The sequence below is a fragment of the Papaver somniferum genome, chromosome 6, assembly GCF_003573695.1.
Source record: "Papaver somniferum cultivar HN1 chromosome 6, ASM357369v1, whole genome shotgun sequence".
In the NCBI taxonomy this organism is placed as follows: Eukaryota; Viridiplantae; Streptophyta; class Magnoliopsida; order Ranunculales; family Papaveraceae; genus Papaver; species Papaver somniferum.
The window spans coordinates 66,556,200-66,575,720 of NC_039363.1; the positions used below are offsets into that span (position 1 = coordinate 66,556,200).

At 37.2% G+C, this 19,521-nt stretch overlaps 2 protein-coding genes across 2 annotated transcripts; one reads left to right on the top strand and one right to left on the bottom strand.

The window, feature by feature from the left end:
• The first annotated feature begins 1,486 nt into the window (after window positions 1–1,486).
• On the top strand, window positions 1,487–8,297 carry LOC113287844. The gene is made up of 19 exons (XM_026536695.1): window positions 1,487–1,850; window positions 1,947–2,035; window positions 2,135–2,247; window positions 2,345–2,399; window positions 2,515–2,670; window positions 2,769–2,831; window positions 3,006–3,176; window positions 3,304–3,397; window positions 3,492–3,568; window positions 3,684–3,756; window positions 3,912–3,955; window positions 4,210–4,277; window positions 4,509–4,594; window positions 4,701–4,858; window positions 4,951–6,283; window positions 6,469–6,752; window positions 6,912–7,115; window positions 7,198–7,354; window positions 7,646–8,297. Exons 1-19 carry the CDS (start codon window positions 1,739–1,741, stop codon window positions 7,954–7,956), a joined length of 3,648 nt encoding a protein of 1,215 aa, XP_026392480.1. The 5' UTR covers window positions 1,487–1,738; the 3' UTR covers window positions 7,957–8,297.
• Window positions 8,298–9,278: 981 nt separating this feature from the next.
• LOC113285736 (polycomb group protein FIE1-like) lies at window positions 9,279–12,589 on the bottom strand. Its single transcript, XM_026534508.1, has 13 exons — window positions 12,261–12,589; window positions 12,107–12,172; window positions 11,881–12,003; window positions 11,605–11,685; window positions 11,417–11,509; window positions 11,218–11,293; window positions 10,956–11,035; window positions 10,805–10,876; window positions 10,465–10,524; window positions 10,192–10,288; window positions 10,019–10,082; window positions 9,723–9,782; window positions 9,279–9,641 (listed from the first exon to the last, which is right to left on the bottom strand). Exons 1-13 carry the CDS (start codon window positions 12,459–12,461, stop codon window positions 9,569–9,571), a joined length of 1,146 nt encoding a protein of 381 aa, XP_026390293.1. The 5' UTR covers window positions 12,462–12,589; the 3' UTR covers window positions 9,279–9,568.
• Between the last annotated feature and the right edge of the window lie 6,932 nt (window positions 12,590–19,521).

Sequence of the window (19,521 nt, forward strand, 5' to 3'; positions counted from 1 at the left end):
CCTTAACCGATAAAAATAAATTTAGCTCGTCATGGATTTCTTGTAATCCATGGAAAGTACACCCAAAGAGAGTAAACAAAATCCTATAAACCGTGAAGATCAATTCCAAGAACCTTCTCTAGTGTTATAGAGTATTGTGTATTTTGAAAGTTTAAGAAACCAATAGTTCCTTCAAAAATCAGGCCTTTAAAGCTCTATCGAGACTCAAATGTTTCAAGTTAGGTTAAAGAACGCACATCATATTTACTCCCGGCCAGTGTCAGAATCGATTAGGCTTTTTGTTCTAACCCAGTTGATTCTGTCACCAACAATCTTCCGATATTGGCTCCAGGATCAACTAGGTTTTTTAGTCCAAACCCTTCTAATTTTTCTTCCGTAACTTTTGCATTTTTGACGAAAACTCACTTTGACGTTTGGCTAAGTCCTCAGAACTCTTCGTAGACAATGTCTCAACGATATGCTCTATCCAAACTTTGATTTTTAAGCTTCTAAAGTCTCTTAAGTTACAGGAAAATATCCTGACCGAACCTTTCTCTCTATACACTAAGCCTTCAAAATTCATTTTTCATCTCTAATTTCCCCATTTTGTTTTGCAATAACTATTTTCTTTCTTCTTTAATTGAATAACACGAAAAACTCTTTAAAAACTCAAGAAAAGCAAAACCAAAGCATACTAATATGAAAACTTACTTTCAAAACAATAAATCGTAGTATCAAAATAATGCAGATCATGCATCGTGAATTTGTTCTAGTTTAGGAAATGTTACCCTCCTCGCTGCTCACAATTTCGAAAAAGAGGTCTCTAAACAGATGAAGTGATTAAGCATCACCAAAATCGAGTCTCACATTTATTTTACTATTTTTTTATTTTTTTGGTTTTTGTTTTTGTGGGTCGCATGGTTTTCCGCGGTGACTTACCATTTCTAAAATAATTAATTGCTTACCAAATTAAGGTATAGTGATTTAAAGGGTGTTTGGACCTTGGTCTCTGTAGAAATACTAAATTTCAACATTAAGGTATAGTGATTTAAATGGTGTTTGGGACCGTGGTCTGTGTAGAAATACTAAGTTTCAAACCTAGTTAGTAACCCAATCACCAGCGATCGGGATGCTATAGGCTTACTAGGAATTACCACTTTGCTGGATTTATTGCCTTGGACTTCCCGAAAGCTTGCTCTTAGAATACGGATATTTGGGTTTATCTTACTGCCCAGGGATGACAGTCATGACTCGTATCATTTATTCCTGAAGGAAAGCAAAGAACCTCGTATCTTCAAGATCTCCACAATCATTCAAGACATAAAAGGGTATTTTAGTCGAACGATCGAGTAAAGTAGAACTACAGACTAGCAGCAGCTGTTGATGAATATTTACGCCGGGCCCGGCTCATTTTAGTGCTATCTGACGCACAAAGCAGACAGTGGACCCTACCATCTGTACAATAGAGGCTAAAACTCTTCCCTAAAAATACACCCGTAAAAGTAAGCATTACCATGCAAGAAAGAGACGGAATGTGAGAGGTATCCAAAAACCAGAAGACGGTTTCTGGTTTCCGACAGCTTTCTCATTTTGTCTCTGAGTATCACTTTTTCCTCAGTCTGAAACTCTTACAAAATAATCACTCTTCTAATTTTCTAGATCTAAAATAGAGATACAGAAAAATGTTTATCTGAATTCTACGAGTTGAAGAAGAATTTTAGGGTTTTAGGAGAAGGATAAAAATATTTGATAATTGAAGATGGAATCAATTCTTGCTAGGGCATTGGAGTATACACTCAAATACTGGTTGAAATCTTTTTCAAGAGATCAGTTCAAGTTACAAGGTCGAACCGTACAGCTCTCCAATTTAGGTAAGAATTTGGGTAATTTGTTGCTAATTTCTTGAAGCAAGGATAAATTGATGGAAAATGTTGTTAATCTGTGGAATTTGATAATATTTTTGTTAGATATAAATGGAGAAGCCTTACATGCTAGTGCTGGATTACCACCACCACTAACTGTTACAACTGCTAAAGTTGGAAAGTTAGAAATTAAGGTTAGATCTGACACTTGTTTGTTAGTTTCGATTTATTAATTTGAACTGAAATTTTAGTTTTTTTTTTTTGCTCATTTGTTTGTGCTTTTTTCATTGTAGCTTCCATCTGTAAGTAATGTTCAGTATGAACCAATTGTTGTTCAAATAGATAGACTCGATTTGGTTCTTGAAGAAAATTCCAGTTCCGATGCTTCATCTAGGAGTTCAACTAGGTAACTAACAGTGTGTTTCTTTTAGTTAGGTTTTGATTATGCAGTTCAGATTTCAATAATGACATTTTATTTGTCTTACGCTACAATGATGTGACAGTGCACAGTCTTCCTCTAGTTCGTCGAAGGGTAGTGGTTATGGATTTGCTGATAAGGTACGCTTATTTATTCTTCGTGAGGAGATTTTAGTATGATATATTTGTTGCAGTACTTTTGCATTTTTGTTTTCTAATTAGAGAATGTAAAACTTTAGTTTCTGTACAATGTCAGATTGCAGATGGAATGACTTTGGAAGTGCGAACTGTCAATCTTCTGATAGAAACCCGTGGTGGCGCTCAAAAACAAGGAGGTGCTGCATGGGCTTCACCTCTAGCTTCAATCACAATTCAGAACCTTTTGTTATATACCACTAATGAAAATTGGGAGGTGCTCAAATTACTTTCTTCTTGTACCACAATCTGTTGCCAACTTTATTACCATGCTCAGAGAAACCGCAGTTTAACTTGATTTTCATTGTTTTTAAGGTTGTTAGTCTTAAAGAAGCAAGAGACTTTTCCAACAATAAGAAGTGCATATATGTGTTCAAGGTAATTATTTCACCTTGTGGTTTGTATTGCACGTCCTAATCTGGTTTGATGATATGGTTATGCTACTTGAAAACTATAAGTTAGATTATGGGGACATGCACGCTTGCGGCATGCATTTTGGCTTGACAATGTCATCTTTCCTTCTCTAATAATGCTACTTCTCTCTATCACCAGAAACTGGAATGGGCATCATTATCGATGGACCTCCTACCTCATCCTGACATGTTCACTGATGCTAATTTGACGTGCTCTAGCAATGGAGGGAATAAGCGTGAAGATGATGGTGCAAAACGAGTTTTCTTTGGAGGTGAAAGGTTTTTGGAAGGAATATCAGGACAGGCTTATGTAAGTCAAAATATGCCATTTCAAATGATTTTTTGAACACTTGGTTACATTTGCTTCTAAATTATTTTTTGGGATTGCTTAATTATTTACCAATCTCAAGTAGTTCTAATTTCATGATTGCGACCAGATTACAGTGCAAAGGACAGAACTAAACAGTCCATTAGGGCTTGAGGTTCAATTGCATTTCCCTGAAGCTGTTTGCCCTGCTCTAAGTGAACCAGGTTAGCTAAAAATTTGGTAGATTATTTTTCATGTTTATGTAGTGCCTCTTTCCTCTGAAGCTTGTTGAGTAAAAACATGCCACTATCTGAGCAGGTCTGCGTGCTGTTTTGCGCTTCATGACTGGATTGTATGTGTGCATTAATAGGGATGTGGATCCTAATGCCCAACAGGTTTATATTTTCTCACAAGTGACTTTCCAACACAACTATAATGAGAAGATCATACTTATGCTGTATAAAAATGTTTTCTTTATTGCTTATGGTTGTACCGAATACTTGGCGACAGGCTACAGAAGCAGCGGGACGTTCTATCGTATCGATTGTTGTAGACCATATATTTCTCTGCATTAAGGATGCTGGTCAGTTATCATCGCTTGACATTGTTATTACCATTCTCTAAAAATTACCGCATTTGTAGAACACAATATTACTTGAACTGCTTATGCTATCCTATGAGTTTACCTAGGCACTTATTGAGATAACTTCCTATTTATATCAAAATCATCATCTGCAGATTTCCAGCTTGAGCTTTTGATGCAGTCGTTATTCTTTTCTCGGGTACTGATCGAATACCTTGAATGTACTTAATTTTCTTAGTAGCCACATTAGATAGAAGGCCTCTTACTTATGTTGCGTGTGTATCTTCTGTGATACTTCAAACATTATTGGGAAAAACTAAATATTCCACTAGGGGAAACCTTTTAGGTACTTGGTATTGGAATCAGAGGTGATTTTTCTAATAATCACTAATTCCACACCTTTATAATCTCCCTCGCTTGTTATTAATTTTCATCCTTCTATGTTTGGTGCAGGCTAGTGTATCTGATGGTGGAAATACTAAAAATTTGTCCAAAATTACAGTAGCTGGACTATTTCTGAGGTACCAGTCAGATTTGCTACTTATTTGCCTAGTCATTTGAGGCTCTTACGATTTCTGTCCATTGATAAAATAATCTCCCTTCCTAAAATGTCTCTAGAAGCAAACTCTTTTACTATAGCGAATCAATAAACCTCAGATGTACTAGTACCAGCAGAGCCACTTTCCTTTTCCTCTCATTATGGGGGTCCATATAACTGCATATCAACTTATAAGCTGCTGCCTGGAATGCAGGGACACATTTTCGCATCCTCCATGCACCTTAATACAGCCATCAATGCAAGCAGTTACAGATGATTCACTGCGTGTTCCTGATTTTGGTATTATTTAACCTGATTATTGTTTATCTTTCAACAAGCATGCTCTAGCTAGCTGTCGTGTGCGTTCCACTTAAAAGTAAAAACTTTCCCTCGTCCATTGGAGCAGGAAAGAATTTTTGCTCGCCAATCTATCCCTTGGGCGACATGCGGTGGCAAGTAAATGAGGGTGTTCCAGTAATATGCCTCCATTCTCTACAGATGAAGCCCTCACCAGCCCCTCCATCTTTTGCATCACAGACAATCATTGATTGTCAGCCTCTTACGGTATATTTTGGAATAAGATCATCAAGGATTTTTGTGCTTCTCAAATACCTCACCATTTGAGTTTTCTTTGTTTCTTTTTTTGTATCATATAGATTCATCTTCAAGAAGAATCTTGTTTGAGGATCGCCTCCTTTCTAGCAGATGGAATTGTGGTCAATCCTGGTGATGTTTTACCAGATTTCTCTGTATACTCCCTTATATTCAGTCTCAAAGAGATAGATCTAACTGTTCCTTTGGATGTTGGGAAGTTGGATAACGATGATGCATTGGGAAACAATACTTTCCGGAGCTCCTTTGCTGGAGCAAGACTACATGTCAAAGATCTGTTCTTCTCGGAGTCATCTGAATTAAAACTTAGGTTATTGAACTTGGACGAGGATCCAGCTTGCTTCTGTCTCTGGGAGGATCAACCTGTGGATGCCAGCCAGCTAAAGTGGACAGCTCGAGCTTCTCAACTTAGTTTATCTCTTGAGACTGCTACAGAAAATCAAATTTTTTCCGACACATCGACGGGCTTATGGAAATGTGTTGAACTCCTAGAAGTCTGTGTGGAGGCAGCCATGGTAACTGCAGATGGTAGCCCTCTAGTAACTGTTCCCCCTCCAGGAGGTATTGTCAGGATAGGTGTTTCTTGCCTACAATATCTATCCAACACATCAGTGGAGCAACTGTTTTTTGTTCTTGACCTTTATAGCTATTTTGGTAAAGTCGCTGAAAAGATATCAAAAATCGGAAAAGGTAACCGAGATAATGGAAGTATAAAAAAGAGCCTTGGAGGAAAGCTTATTGAGAAGTTTCCTAGCGACACAGCAGTTGTACTGGCAATGCAAGACCTCCAGCTTAGATTTCTAGAGTCTTCTTCCTCCATTAATATCGAAGGGATGCCTTTAGTTCTTTTCAATGGAGAAGATCTGTTTATCAAAGTTTCTCACAGAACCCTAGGTGGTGCTATTGCAGTGTCATCTAACATACGTTGGGAGAGTATTCAGGTGGACTGTGTAGATGGAGATGGAAACCTGGTTCACAAGAACGGCATAGTTGGAATTCCTAGTGAAGATGGTTTGCTGATGACTGGAAATGGGTACCCACACATGAGAACCGTCTTTTGGATTGATAACACTGGCGGGAATCTTCCTACAGGAGTCACATCACCTATTCCGTTTCTGGACATCAGCATGGTGCAGGTTATCCCGTACAATGCACAAGATACTGAATGCCATAGTCTGAGTATGTCTGCCAAGGTTGGAGGAGTACGTCTTGGAGGTGGGATGAATTATACTGAAGCTCTTTTGCATAGGTTTGGTATACTTGGGCCTGATGGTGGTCCTAGTGGAGGGCTATCAAAAGGGTTGAAGTATTTGTCTAATGGTCCACTATCAAAGCTCCTGAGAGCATCACCGACTATTGAGGATGAAGAGCAAGAGAGTAAGAGAACACTGAACTTTTCGCCTTCTTATTTAGTTGGGTCTGTAATTAGTTTGTTGCTTCCATTCCACTTAAACTTGCGTTTCTCAAGAACTGCACTATGGTCTTATTGATGTCCCGCATCAATTGGTTACTTGCCTTTTTCTATCTAATTTGTTTCGTATGCCTTTTGCCATCGAGTTCAGGTGGAAGTTCCGAGGACGAGGAAGGTGGTCCAAGCCTGGAGTTGGGAATGCCAGATGACATAGATGTGTCCGTCGAGCTGAAAAATTGGTTATTTGCTCTCGAGGGTGCTCAGGAGAGGGCAGAAAGGTGGTGGTTCCATGATGAGGATATCGGCAGAGAGGACAGATGCTGGCACACGATGTTTCGGAGTTTGCTTGTGAAGGCAAAAAGTCGTCCCAAGAATGTCGAGAATGGCTCCATAATATCACCTCTATCACAGAAATATCCCGTTGAATTGGTTACGGTGAGCACTGTTTTGGTTTTCTTGATCCGCAATTTGTTATATAAGGTCCTTCGTAACTCAACAAAAAGCAAAAAGAGTATTGATGACAAACACCCAAGTCATTCAGTCTTTCACTTTTTTCTTATGTCTAACATCTTATATGTTGCGGAGTTCTTCTAGGTTGGTGTTGAGGGCTTGCAGGCTATAAAACCACAAACCAGGAAAGAGATCACTGTAGATGGTATCTCTTCGAGAGGAAATAAAGGCACGGGGAATTGTGGAGGGGTAAATTTTGAAATTCGCATGTTGAGCTCAGAGAACACTGAAAGCACTGAGATGCCCACCTGGGGGTTGGAAAACGTGAAATTTTCTATTAAACAACCGGTATGAGACTAAACTATTGAAAATATATGCAATGGACCTTTCTGTTGTGAAGAGACTGGCTTTTTAATGAGCTCTTTTACAGATTGAGGCAGTCGCAACTAAGGAGGAACTGGAATACCTTGTTGGTTTGTGCAAGTCTGAAGTAGATTCAATGGGTCGTATTGCTGCGGGAATGTTGCGACTACTTAAGCTGGACGGATCCGTTGGTCAAGCAGCGATAGACCAGCTCTCCAACCTTGGTATTTTTTTTTTAATCAACATCATAGCGTCATTATGTATTAGAAAGCTTTGTGGAGGAATGATAAAATCAGGCCAATCAGACACATAGTCGGCGTTTGAAAATCACGGTGTTTTTATGTTTTGCTATAGTGAAAGGCAAAGGAAAGAAGAGAAAGAAGCCTCGATGCATGTTATTGTTTTCCCTCTTTCATTTGAAATTTGTCCCGTGCCTTCTTCATTTGAAATTTTCCCTCTTTCATTTGAAATTTCTATGTTTTACTTCCGCGGATTAATATGAAATTCATTTGCAGGAAGTGATGGTTTGGAGAAGATTTTCAGCCCAGAAAAGCTAAGCAGGCGTAGTAGTACTTGTAGCATGGGGTTTACACCAATCACACCAACTTCAAACGCCAGTGAAAGCCAACATCCCAGCCTGGAATCTACAGTGGCCTTGCTTGAGTCAGCCGTTTCAGACTCTCAGTCAAAGTGCTTGGGACTCATGTCTGAGCTAGATAATCCCGACATCTTTATTAAACAGCAACATCTTACCGATATAAGACAGCTACAACAGAAGCTTGAGAGCATGCAACTTCTGCTGTCACGATTACGGACTCAAATTTAAAATTCCATGCCGTCGTCCTCCCTCCAGCTGTGCATGTAGTTGGTTGTAGGTTTGTTATTTTCACCCATTCTTTTCTGTAAATATATATATACAAAATACAAATACAGGTGAGAAGAGTATGTAAGAAACAGGCAGAAATAAGAAGTGATTTTGTTCCCTTAGAAAATAATTGTTCCTTCAGAGTCGTATACTTAACTTTTTGTAGTAGCATAGTCGGTTCCTTTTCTTGTCTGTAACACCTTACTGCTGATCCTATGGTGAAGGTTTCAGTACAAGGATTCTGAATATATGTTTAACATGAATGATGTTAATGTTGAACGACTTGAATCAAGAATAAGCATTTAAAATCTTTTCTGTAGACACAGAACTTTGGACTGTAAAACGAGACAGCTGATGTATTTGCTATATGTTAGATCTCGTGCTGAGACCATGGCGTAAAATGATATTTAACGAAGCAAGTGGTTTCGGTATGGATTGGACAACTGTTGAAGCAACTGTAACACTGAGTTGTTAAATAAAGATTAGGTACATAAAGCTTTACTAGTGAAGCTTTGTTGGAATATTATGAATTCTGAGCAAGATTGCTCTATATTTTTGTGTACTAGGTAGTGGTGAGAAGATATCAATATGGTTTGATGCTTGGCGTAGCAGTGTGCCTACTGCTCATCTCTGAAAATCCAAATATGCAAAGACGTAACTTAAATATTGGCAAGCTTAGTGAGCTGATAGTAGAAGGGGAGTGGCAACTTGGGATAGAGGTAAGTCAGCCACCAAAACCAAATGAAGAGGATATGAGACTATGGAGTTCAGACTAGCAATTGTAAAGAAAGAAGGGTTTTGTTATAGCTGATGCAGTCCAAAAGAAAAAAAAAACTAGCATAGGGTGGAGTGGATTGTGGTGTCCCTCATCCCTAGTTATATGGCATAGCACCGCTAGGCATGTAACAGCCATGCGGTGTGGAACTCCTCGCATGAATTTTTTTTTGAGGGAGAATAGATGACAGAGATTGGAAAAATTATGGGATTTTTTTTTTTTTTTTGAAAAATTATACGGGAGAATAAGTGACAGTAGATTGGTCAATAACAGACCTAAATGGAATAATTGTTGCAACAAACTCGAAGAAAGTTAAGCTCAGGTTTGGAGCTCATTCCAATGTAGGAACCAATCAGCTCGTGCAACTCTATTGAGAAATAAAAAAAGAGAAATAACTGATTATGTGCTTGCTTACTGAGCGCCCACTAGGTAACACAGATGTTCCCCCGAGGGAGATGGATAATAGCATGTCATAGATGGCGTGCTGAGACCCTGAAGCAAAATGATATTAAACAGAAGCAAGTGGTATCAAGTTTCGATTGGATAGCAGCAAGTTAAAACAACAGAGAAGCAACTGTAATGGAATTACATTTTGAGAATACAGAACAAATTAGCTTAATTTACATGTACCCTGTCTATAGATATATGCGAATAACACTAGATAAATCAACTGACATGCGGATGCAAAACCTATGAATCCCAGGCCAGGAAGTCTGAATTCAAATCCATAGATAGATATCTCTCTTGCCCGGCATGTGCATGGAACTTCAGGCATTTTCAGTAATGTGCTGTTGGCATCTACTGCTGTTCTTGTGGCTGATTTGCATCCCATCGCCATATTGTTCCATCCTCACAGCAGCCAAGGATAATGCTGCCCAAAATTATTCATTTCATTGAGGTCATTCGAAGAAAGAACTACCATTTACAAACGAAGTTACTATTTGAAAATTACCTTCCATCGAACGACGTAGCAGTTTGCCTGATAGCAACCTTGCTTTGAGGATGAGATAACCTGAAACACAAAAAAGAGTTTCATAGCAGAGATGAAAACATTGTCCTAGGTAGCACATCCAAAATCATTCTTCAGTTGTCATGACCCACTTTACTTTCCACACAGAGTGAGCATTGAATCTAATTACCAAAATATAAAAATAAGCATTGATCTATTCGGATGCCATCGATCAGCCTATATAGAATTGGTTTAATGCCTCGAAGCATGGAAGCTAGTGAAGAGGAAAAAAGTAAAACCTGGCTATGAGAACAGGTGGGCTAGATTGGAGCTCCCAAACGAAGATTTTCCCTTCCCTATTTCCTGATAAACCAGAATATTAGATTTCTAGACATTGGCCAGTGAAGCTTGATCGGATATGAATGCTGTACATCTTTTACTTTTATCTGCATGCATTAGCAGTTTCCCTTACCTATAGCAATTATATTGTAATGAAAGTCGCAAGAAAACTTGATAAACCATATATCACATTCCGGAGCAGGATACTTTTGAAGAATGTCAACTGTACCCTGGAAATTGAAACCAATATCTTTGTAAGGGACTGTCATTAGCTGAAAACAGGCATTCTGGCTCAAAAAAGTATTCGCATGTTACTTCCGTAATGTATCTTTCAGAAAGACACTCTCTTAGATGCATGAATAAGCCAAACTGAACAAAATGAAAAATTGTGAATTCATGTACCAACCTCTCCAGGGCTTTGCTCCTTCAATTTTGGCTCCCACAAGACAATTTCATTGTCAACACTCTGTGTTGTGGCAAAAAATTCAGTGAGAATAAATCATGGTGTTAGAGTTAACTAAACAAATCCCACTTACACCACTCAGAGAAAGCTGTAAGTTGAGGTTAGATGACTGACTCAGTTAATACATAACAGGAAATTTTAGTGACTCCTTACCTCCAATTCTAATGATAACCTTTATGTCTTACTACCACATTGAAAGAACATAGGTTAAATATGTATAAGCATATATTTTTCATATGCCTTTAAAGTTAGTAGACCATGGACATTGACCAAGTAACATTACCTTCGATAAGACAAAATCACCAAGCCATCTAGTGCAGTCAACATAGTTGGTATGGATTGAAGCCATAAATACCTGGAAAAAATAAGTCATCAGACTGGTAACAAGAGTTATACATAACTCAAAGATGAACGAAATAGCGACTTTTACTTACTGGGAATTGCACATACTTCGTGGGAAACTTTGATGGAAGGTCTGTCCATGTAAATGACTTCTCAACATATGTCCAGAATTCTGCGATGATTACGAAGGTTAAAACTAGGATGCTAGCAACATTACAGTTCAGTATGTCATATAGTAGCCATAATTCATGTCTTCAACTTCACGTATGTCAAGAGCACAACTTGGACAGTTTACATAATTGTTTAACAAGTAAGATGAATAAAAAAACCTCGATATCCAGATTAGACTACTACCTTTCATTGACCATATCTTAACGGTGTTATCCATGCCACAACTTGCAATGCGGTATATGTCCGAAGGATGGAAATCCTACATCAGACCAGTTCCAGTTATGTAATCAGCACCATACTATATCCACCTCCACTACATCTCATTAAACAAACCCAAACTTATTAAAGGAAAGGAAAAGAAAAGGTTGCACGCTTAGATTACCACACTCAAAACTTCGTTACGATGACCACCAGCTCCAGCGAAAATCAAAATGCAAATCCCAGTATGTACATTCCAAAGCCGTACAGATTCATCCTGTTCAATTGATCAACTAAGTAACCATATATGCTAACCAAATGACAGAATAACCATAGTATTTCACAGTTGGAAAAGATAGTCTTTCTTTTTACTTTACTAGCAGACACCACAAGTGAAGGTTTCAAAGCTTGCGTCCTGATCTCGTTTATGGAGTCTCCATGACCAACAAAACTCTGCAGATACATACACCACACTAGTATGAATTCCTTTCACCAATTCCCCATAACAAGACTTTGTAACGTCGCAATGAACGAGACTGAACACAGAAAAGACATGCAGCACTCCACATTTATTTGACTATGAATTTAGATACAATTTTATAGAGTTCACAGATAGCAAAAGATAAAATAAAGTGGTGTCTGAGATACCTTATGTATTTTTTCACTACCAGCATCGATAACACGTATAATACCATTGAGTCCACCAGCAACTAACAGCGGATTCCCATCAATATTACAAGCCCAACTCAAAGTATAGAATGACTCTTCCTTCTGAACTATACAATACATGACCAAACCAGACGACATGCATCAGATGGTAAAACCACAAGGTCGATATCATTCAAAGAAAAGAAAGAAAGAAATCTTTACTTACATCTTCATCAACATAAGACTGTAGAACAGCAATCACTCCTCCTTCAAGGCATTGGTAAACATTTATCTGGAAAAAGCATAAAAATCAAAATTTTAGGGACTTAAACCCTAAACTGGATGCATTGACAAAAGTTGAGATTATCAGTATTACTGACCCGATTTTGACCAACGGTACCAAAGACATTGAAGTAACGAGAATCAACAAAGTTAAAGACGACTGCATAGATTGGACGTTTCCCCTCTTGAAGTCTATTGGTAACTCTGTAATCTCTCTTTTTGGACGAAGTTAGGGTTAATGAACCAACTGCTGGTTCACAACCTAAAGTTATTGGTGGTGGTATTGGTATCTTCGCCATTAGACTATTACTTGCCCTAATAACTATAACGGTCGACAATCTTTAGCTGCAAAAATTCTCAGGTAAGTAGTAGGATTTGGAGTGGGAAAGGTTTTTTGCGGAAAGAATTTTCTCCAAAGTTTAAATTTCGGAAGCCTTAAACCCGCTCCGACCAGATTTAGTAGAAATACTAGAAAAACTCATAGTCCAGTAACGTTGACTGTAGTCTTAGGCTTCGAAAGGTTAGGGTTGCCAAGACTTACCAGGCTAAGTCTTATGGGCTAGATTGAGCTGCTAGATAAGCAGTTAAGTGTTGCAATTCAAAAAAAAAATGTGGTCTAAAAGTTAACACTAATTTTCTCTCCTAGCATGTGCTCGCACGTGAAATGCAGCGAAATTGAAGCGCCCAGCGCCATAAAAATCACCTTTACGCTGAATGGTTCAACGCTCACAAATCAAACGATTCACAAAAGTCACAAAATTTGATCCGACGACCTAAATTGGTTGCGCTGAACCAAACAACGCTGGGCGGTGGTCCCAGCTGACGTGGGCTGCTAATCTAGCTGCTAGATTAGCACTCCTATAGGACTTAGGAAGTAGCAGTCCTGGCTGACGTGGACTGCTAATCTAGCTGCTAGATTAGCACCTATGTGTGTGACTATTTTTGACGTTGTATCCCATTTATCTTAGGTTTTACCTAAATACCACCCACACATTTCCTAAATACCGCCTACAATTAAAAAGAAAATAATTTTCTACTCAAATTAAAGTGGGTAACAGAACCTGGCATTCTTCCCCAACTATTACCTTAGTCTACGTGTCTATAACCACCATCTAGCCGAGTCCGCCACCACCACCATCAACTTACTAATATAACATAACGATGTATGACATGAAATCTATTTATTATTAAGATTGAAGTTTAATTATTTTTGATAATTAATAGGGGGAAAGCCACTTTTATTAGAGGGAAAGCTGACTTTAATCTAGGTTATTTGACTCCGAATCATCATTAGGTGGAATTAAAATAAGCTTTCCCCTATCAAAAAATATCTCATGTAGTTTAGTTTGTTATGCCACCGTATACACTTCCCGAACTAACAGAACGTACATATATATCCCAATTAACCCTAATTTTGTTATTCATTATTTATTTATTAACAAACCCTAAGTAATATCAAAATGGTTAGATCATTAATTTGATCGCGAGCGTGAAATGCTAAAATAGAAGAAAACTATTATATTCAGTTGTTTGATGTAGAAGCAAAAGAAAAGCAACACGATGAAGAACTATTACAAGAAAATCAACTGAATGAGGTATTTAACTTTTTTATACAATCTGCTCCTTTTCCTTTGTCCATGGGGTTAATTAGGATATGCTAGATATTAGTTCATAGATTAGAGATGCAACTAACGCTATTTTTTATATTTGTTAAGGTTCTTGATTATGAGAATGAAGTTCCAATTGTGGTTGTTGGAGGCGATGAAATTGGACTTGACTATGCAACTCGTCCTGCTTCTTCCAATTTACCGGGGGTTAGTCGTGGGAGAGTTCGAGAGATTTTAATGTATTTGTGTTTTCTCCTGTTAGTCGTGGGGGAGTTTGAGGGAGTCTCTCCAAATCCCCGTTAGTCGTGGGGGAGTTTAGAGGAGTCTCCTAAACTCCCTAGAAAACATCTGTTAGTCGTTGGGGAGTTTAAAAAAAGCTCTTGAACTCCCTGTTAGTCATAAAACCCTACAATACTAGGGAGTTGGTTGCTTTAGGGAGTTCAAAGGAGTTTTTAGGTGTATTTTGGTCTCACAACAAATCTCTCAAAAGAGTAGAGATTTGGGAAGGAGTTTGATGCGTAGAAAACCATAGGAGAAAGAAGAGGAAACGTTTTTTCCAGGTATGTTTTTTTCTTCTTTGATCTCCATGATTGTTTATAGTTTGATTTGTGTACTATTTTGATTGTTTTTCATATCTTTGATCTCCATGATTGTTTATTTTGATTGTGTATAGTTTTTTTTGTGCGTACTCTCTCTCTCTCGGTCAAAACCCTAATAGTGTTTTTCGTATAGATTTTTCTGAAAAACATGTTCCTGCCCTGTTTGTCGAGACGATTCTGACATACCTATAAAACTCATTCCTTTGTGATATAATTTTTATGTTAAAGAGGAGTTTCTTATCTTTGCAACCAGACCAAATTTGTTGAATTCCATCACACAATGATTTTTGTATGATTTTTTGAGTAAAGACCGTGAAATCTAAAAAATTTCTGACGACGTATTCAAGTCCTGAAAACGTGATTCCTGCCCTGTTTGTCGAGACGATTCTGACATACCTATAAAACTCATTCCTTTGTGATATAATTTTTATGTTAAAGAGGAGTTTCTTAGCTTTGCAACCAGACCAAATTTGTTTAATTCCATCACACAATGATTTTTGTCTGATTTTTTGAGTAAAGACCGTGAAATCTAAAAAATTTCTGACGACGTATTCAAGTCCTGAAAACGTGATTTCTGCCCTGTTTGTCGAGATGATTCTGACATATCTATAAAACTCATTCCTTTGTGATATAATTTTTATGTTAAAGAGGAGTTTCTTAGCTTTGCAACAAGACCAAATTTGTTGAATTCCATCACACAATGATTTTTTTATGATTTTTTGAGTAAATATTGTGAAATCTAAAATTTTCTGACGACATATTCAAGTCCTGAAAACGTGATTTCTGCCCTGTTTGTCGAGATGATTCTGACATATCTATAAAACTCATTCCTTTGTGATATAATTTTTATGTTAAATAGGAGTTTCTTAGCTTTGCAACAAGACCAAATTTGTTGAATTCCATTACACAATTATTTTTTTATGATTTTTTGAGTAAAGATTGTGAAATCTAAAATTTTCTGACGACGTATTCAAGTCCTGAAAACGTGATTTCTGCCCTGTTTGTCGAGATGATTCTGACATATCTATAAAACTCATTCCTTTGCGATATAATTTTTATGTTAAAAAGGAGTTTCTTAGCTTTGCAACAAGACCAAATTTGTTGAATTCCATCACACACTGATTTTTGTATGATTTTTTGAGTAAAGATTGTGAAATCTAAAATTTTCTGAAGACGTATTCAAGTCCGGAAAACGTGATTTCTGCCCTGTTTTTCGAGATGATTCTGACATATCTATAAAACTCATTCCTTTGCGATATAATTTTTATGTTAAATAGGAGTTTCTTAGATTTGCAACAATACCAAATTTGTTGAATTCCATCACACAATGATTTTTGTATGATTTTTTGAGTAAAGATTGTGAAATCTAAAATTTTCTGAAGACGTATTCAAGTCTTGAAAACGTGATTTCTGCCCTGTTTGGTTTAGACCTTTGGGCACAGCTATCAAACCCATATTTATTTCTTATCATTTTTATGTTAATGAGGGATTCCTCGGCTTTCTAAAGAGACGAAATTTGCTGAATTTCATCACCATAGAATCTCTTCTTTCTTGCTTTGTTAAGTTCTAGTATTAGTCTAAGTACTAATGTAGCTAACATGTCACACCATAGAATGGAAAAATCCAGCCAATCTTCTGAAAACAACAAGAAGAAAAATAATGTTAGGAAGAATAAGAATACGGAACCGGAAACGGAAGTGACTACGAATTACAAACAATGGACAACTCGAGAGACTGAGAAATTATTGGAACTGTTGGTAGAAGCTACACTTGAGAAGAAGAAAGACACTAGTGGATGTTTTACTAAGAGAATAGTGGAAGAGGAGATACTTCCAAAACTTAACCAAGCATGTGGTTGTGACAAATCTTTTGAGAACTATAAAGGGAAACATAGATGGCTGAAGACTAGATTTGGTCAATACCAGGATTTGTTTAAATCTTGTACTTCTGGATTTGGTTGGGATGATGCTAACAAGATGATTACTGGATCCGACGAGATGTGGAACAATTACTTTGAGGTATGTGTATGTTACTTACTGACAACTAATTTGATATTTTTTTCTTCTATTTTGTGCAGAGTTCTAATTCATGCTTTATCCTTTATTTATTTTGTGTGTTAACAGAGCCATCCAAACCAAACTAACTTAAGGGAAGATAATGGTAAAGACTATGGTGACTTGCTTATTGTTTTTGGGAATAAATGTGCTTCTGGAAAAGTTACAGTTGATCTTACCCATGAGGGTACAAGTGCTAGAACCTGTGATAAGGAAGATGAACAAGATAATTACTTCGATGTTGATTATACTCAACGAGAGCAATATGATAGTGCTTTTAACGTATCATACGTGGGATATGGCTTAGAGGAAAGTGATGAACAAGATAAAGATGAAACTCAAGATATGAACACAACGAAAATTCCCGTCAGAAAAACGGCACCAAAGAAAAGACCAAGGTGTGATATTGGTGACTCTTCTACATCAACTAATCCTACTGGGCAGTCTGATTATCTAGAGAAATTGATTTCCAACAGTTCATCGATTGCTTATTCTATTGATTCAATGCATGCTCTTATTTCGAAAGAGAAGAAGACCGCAAAATTGAAAAAGAAATGCGTAGAATTGATAAGGATAAGAAAGATAACCAAGTATGGGATCTTGTTTATGGCATGAATGAAATTTCTTTGGAAGATAAGCTGAAAGTAATTGAAATGCTGGACAACAATCACAAGAAGAACTTATTCATACGTTTTACTCCTGAAGAGAGAAAGTTGTGGATGGTTCAAAGTTAAAAGCATAAACCTGTCATCTTTGCAAGTTTCTATTAGGTTTAATGGGCTTTTAGAGTTACAACATTTGATCGTTTTTCTTCGTAACTATTAGTATTTAAATTTTTTTCTCCAAGTTGAGAACTTATTATTATGGATTGATTGCTAATAATTTTTATGGATTGACATCTTTATGGTTATTATGATTGAATTTATGAACTTTATATTCTATATGCTTATTTTCTATATACATATACTTTTATGCTTTTGAAATAATGATGATTCTAATAAAAAAAAGTACTTTTATCATCTTTTTAGGTGAACATGTCTGATTTGGATTTATCTACTGATAGTGAAGATGAAGCCTTTGATACAGAAGAAGAAAGCAATGATGATGAAGAGGTAAGCAGCAATAATGAATTTGAACTATCCATATTTTTGAATATACTTTCAGCGGTGCATTCATGGTTGATGGATATAATCAAGCAATTGCAATACATACAAAGTCAGCGTATTGAAAGACCAATGAGACGCCCAGTTACTTTGTTTGGATATAACTATATAAGGAGAGTTTTGCGTCAAGACCCAGAAGACTTTCGAAGAAGTTATAGGATGTACCCTGATATTTTTCTAAAACTATGTTGTATCATTAGAGAAAGTACATCATTATGTGATACAAGATGTGTTTCTATTGAAGAAATGCTTGGTACATTTTTACTCGTTGTTGGCCAAAGTTCACGATATTGCACAATACGTGACACATTTGGTCGCTCTCGATGGCCAGTTAGTAAAAACTTCAACAGGATGTTGCGAGCTTTAAATTCTATAGCTCCGAGGATGATGTCTAAGCCAACAAGTGCAACTCCATTTAAAATTCGTGAGAGTACACGATTTTATCCTTACTTTAAGGATTGCATTGGAGCTATGGACGGTACACATATCCCAGCAATGGTAGAGAAAAGAAATGCAGCCGTTTATCGGAATCGACATGGAATTACATCTCAAAATGTGTTAGCGGTTTGCAACTTCGACTTGGAGTTCATATACGTGCTCAGTGGATGGGAAGGGTCTTCTCATGATTCGAAAATACTTAACGACGCAATGACAAAAAGAAATGGACTGAAAATACCGCAAGGTAATTTTACTTTTATCTAATGTGAAGTTTTGAGTTTTTTGGTTAAGTTATTTTCGGGTTCTACTTGACGAAGTTTTCTTTTTGTGTTTTATTCAGGTAAATATTACTTGGGGGATGGTGGCTTTGCAAACCGACGATATTGTTTAACACCATTTCGTGGCCAACGTTATCATTTGAAAGAATTTTCTGGTACGGGTAATCATGCGAAAAAGGCTGAAGAATTATTTAACATGCGTCATGCTTCTTTGAGGAATATAGTTGAAAGATTGTTTGGTGTTGTGAAGTCTCGTTTCTTGATCTTTAAGTCTCAACCTCCATTTCCGTATCAGGTGCAAGCGGAGATAATGACAGCTTGTGCAGGCCTACACAACTTCTTACGAAAAGAATGCCGTTCAGATGAGTTTCCGGTCGAGGAAGAGGAAGAGGAAGATAGCCATCCATCAACGCTTGTAAATGACGACGAAATTTTGACACAACAAACTCAAGAACAACAACGTCAAGAAGCTAATGCATGGAGAAAGAGTATAGCGGATGATATGTGGGAAAATGTTCGTGAACAAAGGGAGTTAGAATTGTATGGAGACCGTTAAATTGAAGGGAAAAAAATATCTCGTTACACAAAATAATATACTATTGATACAGAAATATGATCATTTTCATTTATTTTTTCTTTTGATTAAAGATCAATGTTATTTGTAAATGAGGGTTTATTGTTTCTTAAAAGAGAATGAGTTAGGAGTGAACTCTCTCAAACTCCCCCAAACTCCCCCGAACTCCCTCTAATAAACTCTCTCAAAATCCCTACACTCCCCCAAACTCCCTGAACTCAAAAACACCAAACTCTCTCAAACTCCCTACACTCTCTCAAACTCTCTCAAACTCTCTGAGATGCAACTAACGCTATTTTTTATATTTGTTAAGGTTCTTGATTATGAGAATGAAGTTCCAATTGTGGATGTTGGAGGCGATGAAATTGGACTTGACTATGCAACTCGTCCTGCTTCTTCCAATTTAGACTTAACTGAATTTTTCACAACCGTCGTTGTCGTATACAGTGAGCACGGTAGCTATACTTTTGTATCTAACCATGTTAGACCTTATAATAGGACAAAGGGTAAGATCATCTTTATGGGATTCGTTGATGGACGACATTTTGTGAGTCTGCAGGTGGAATCCAATGCGCCGATCCCTCCATATCCACCGTATGATTTTGCAGAGAAACCCTTAACTGATTGTGGACGGGAATGGTTAGCT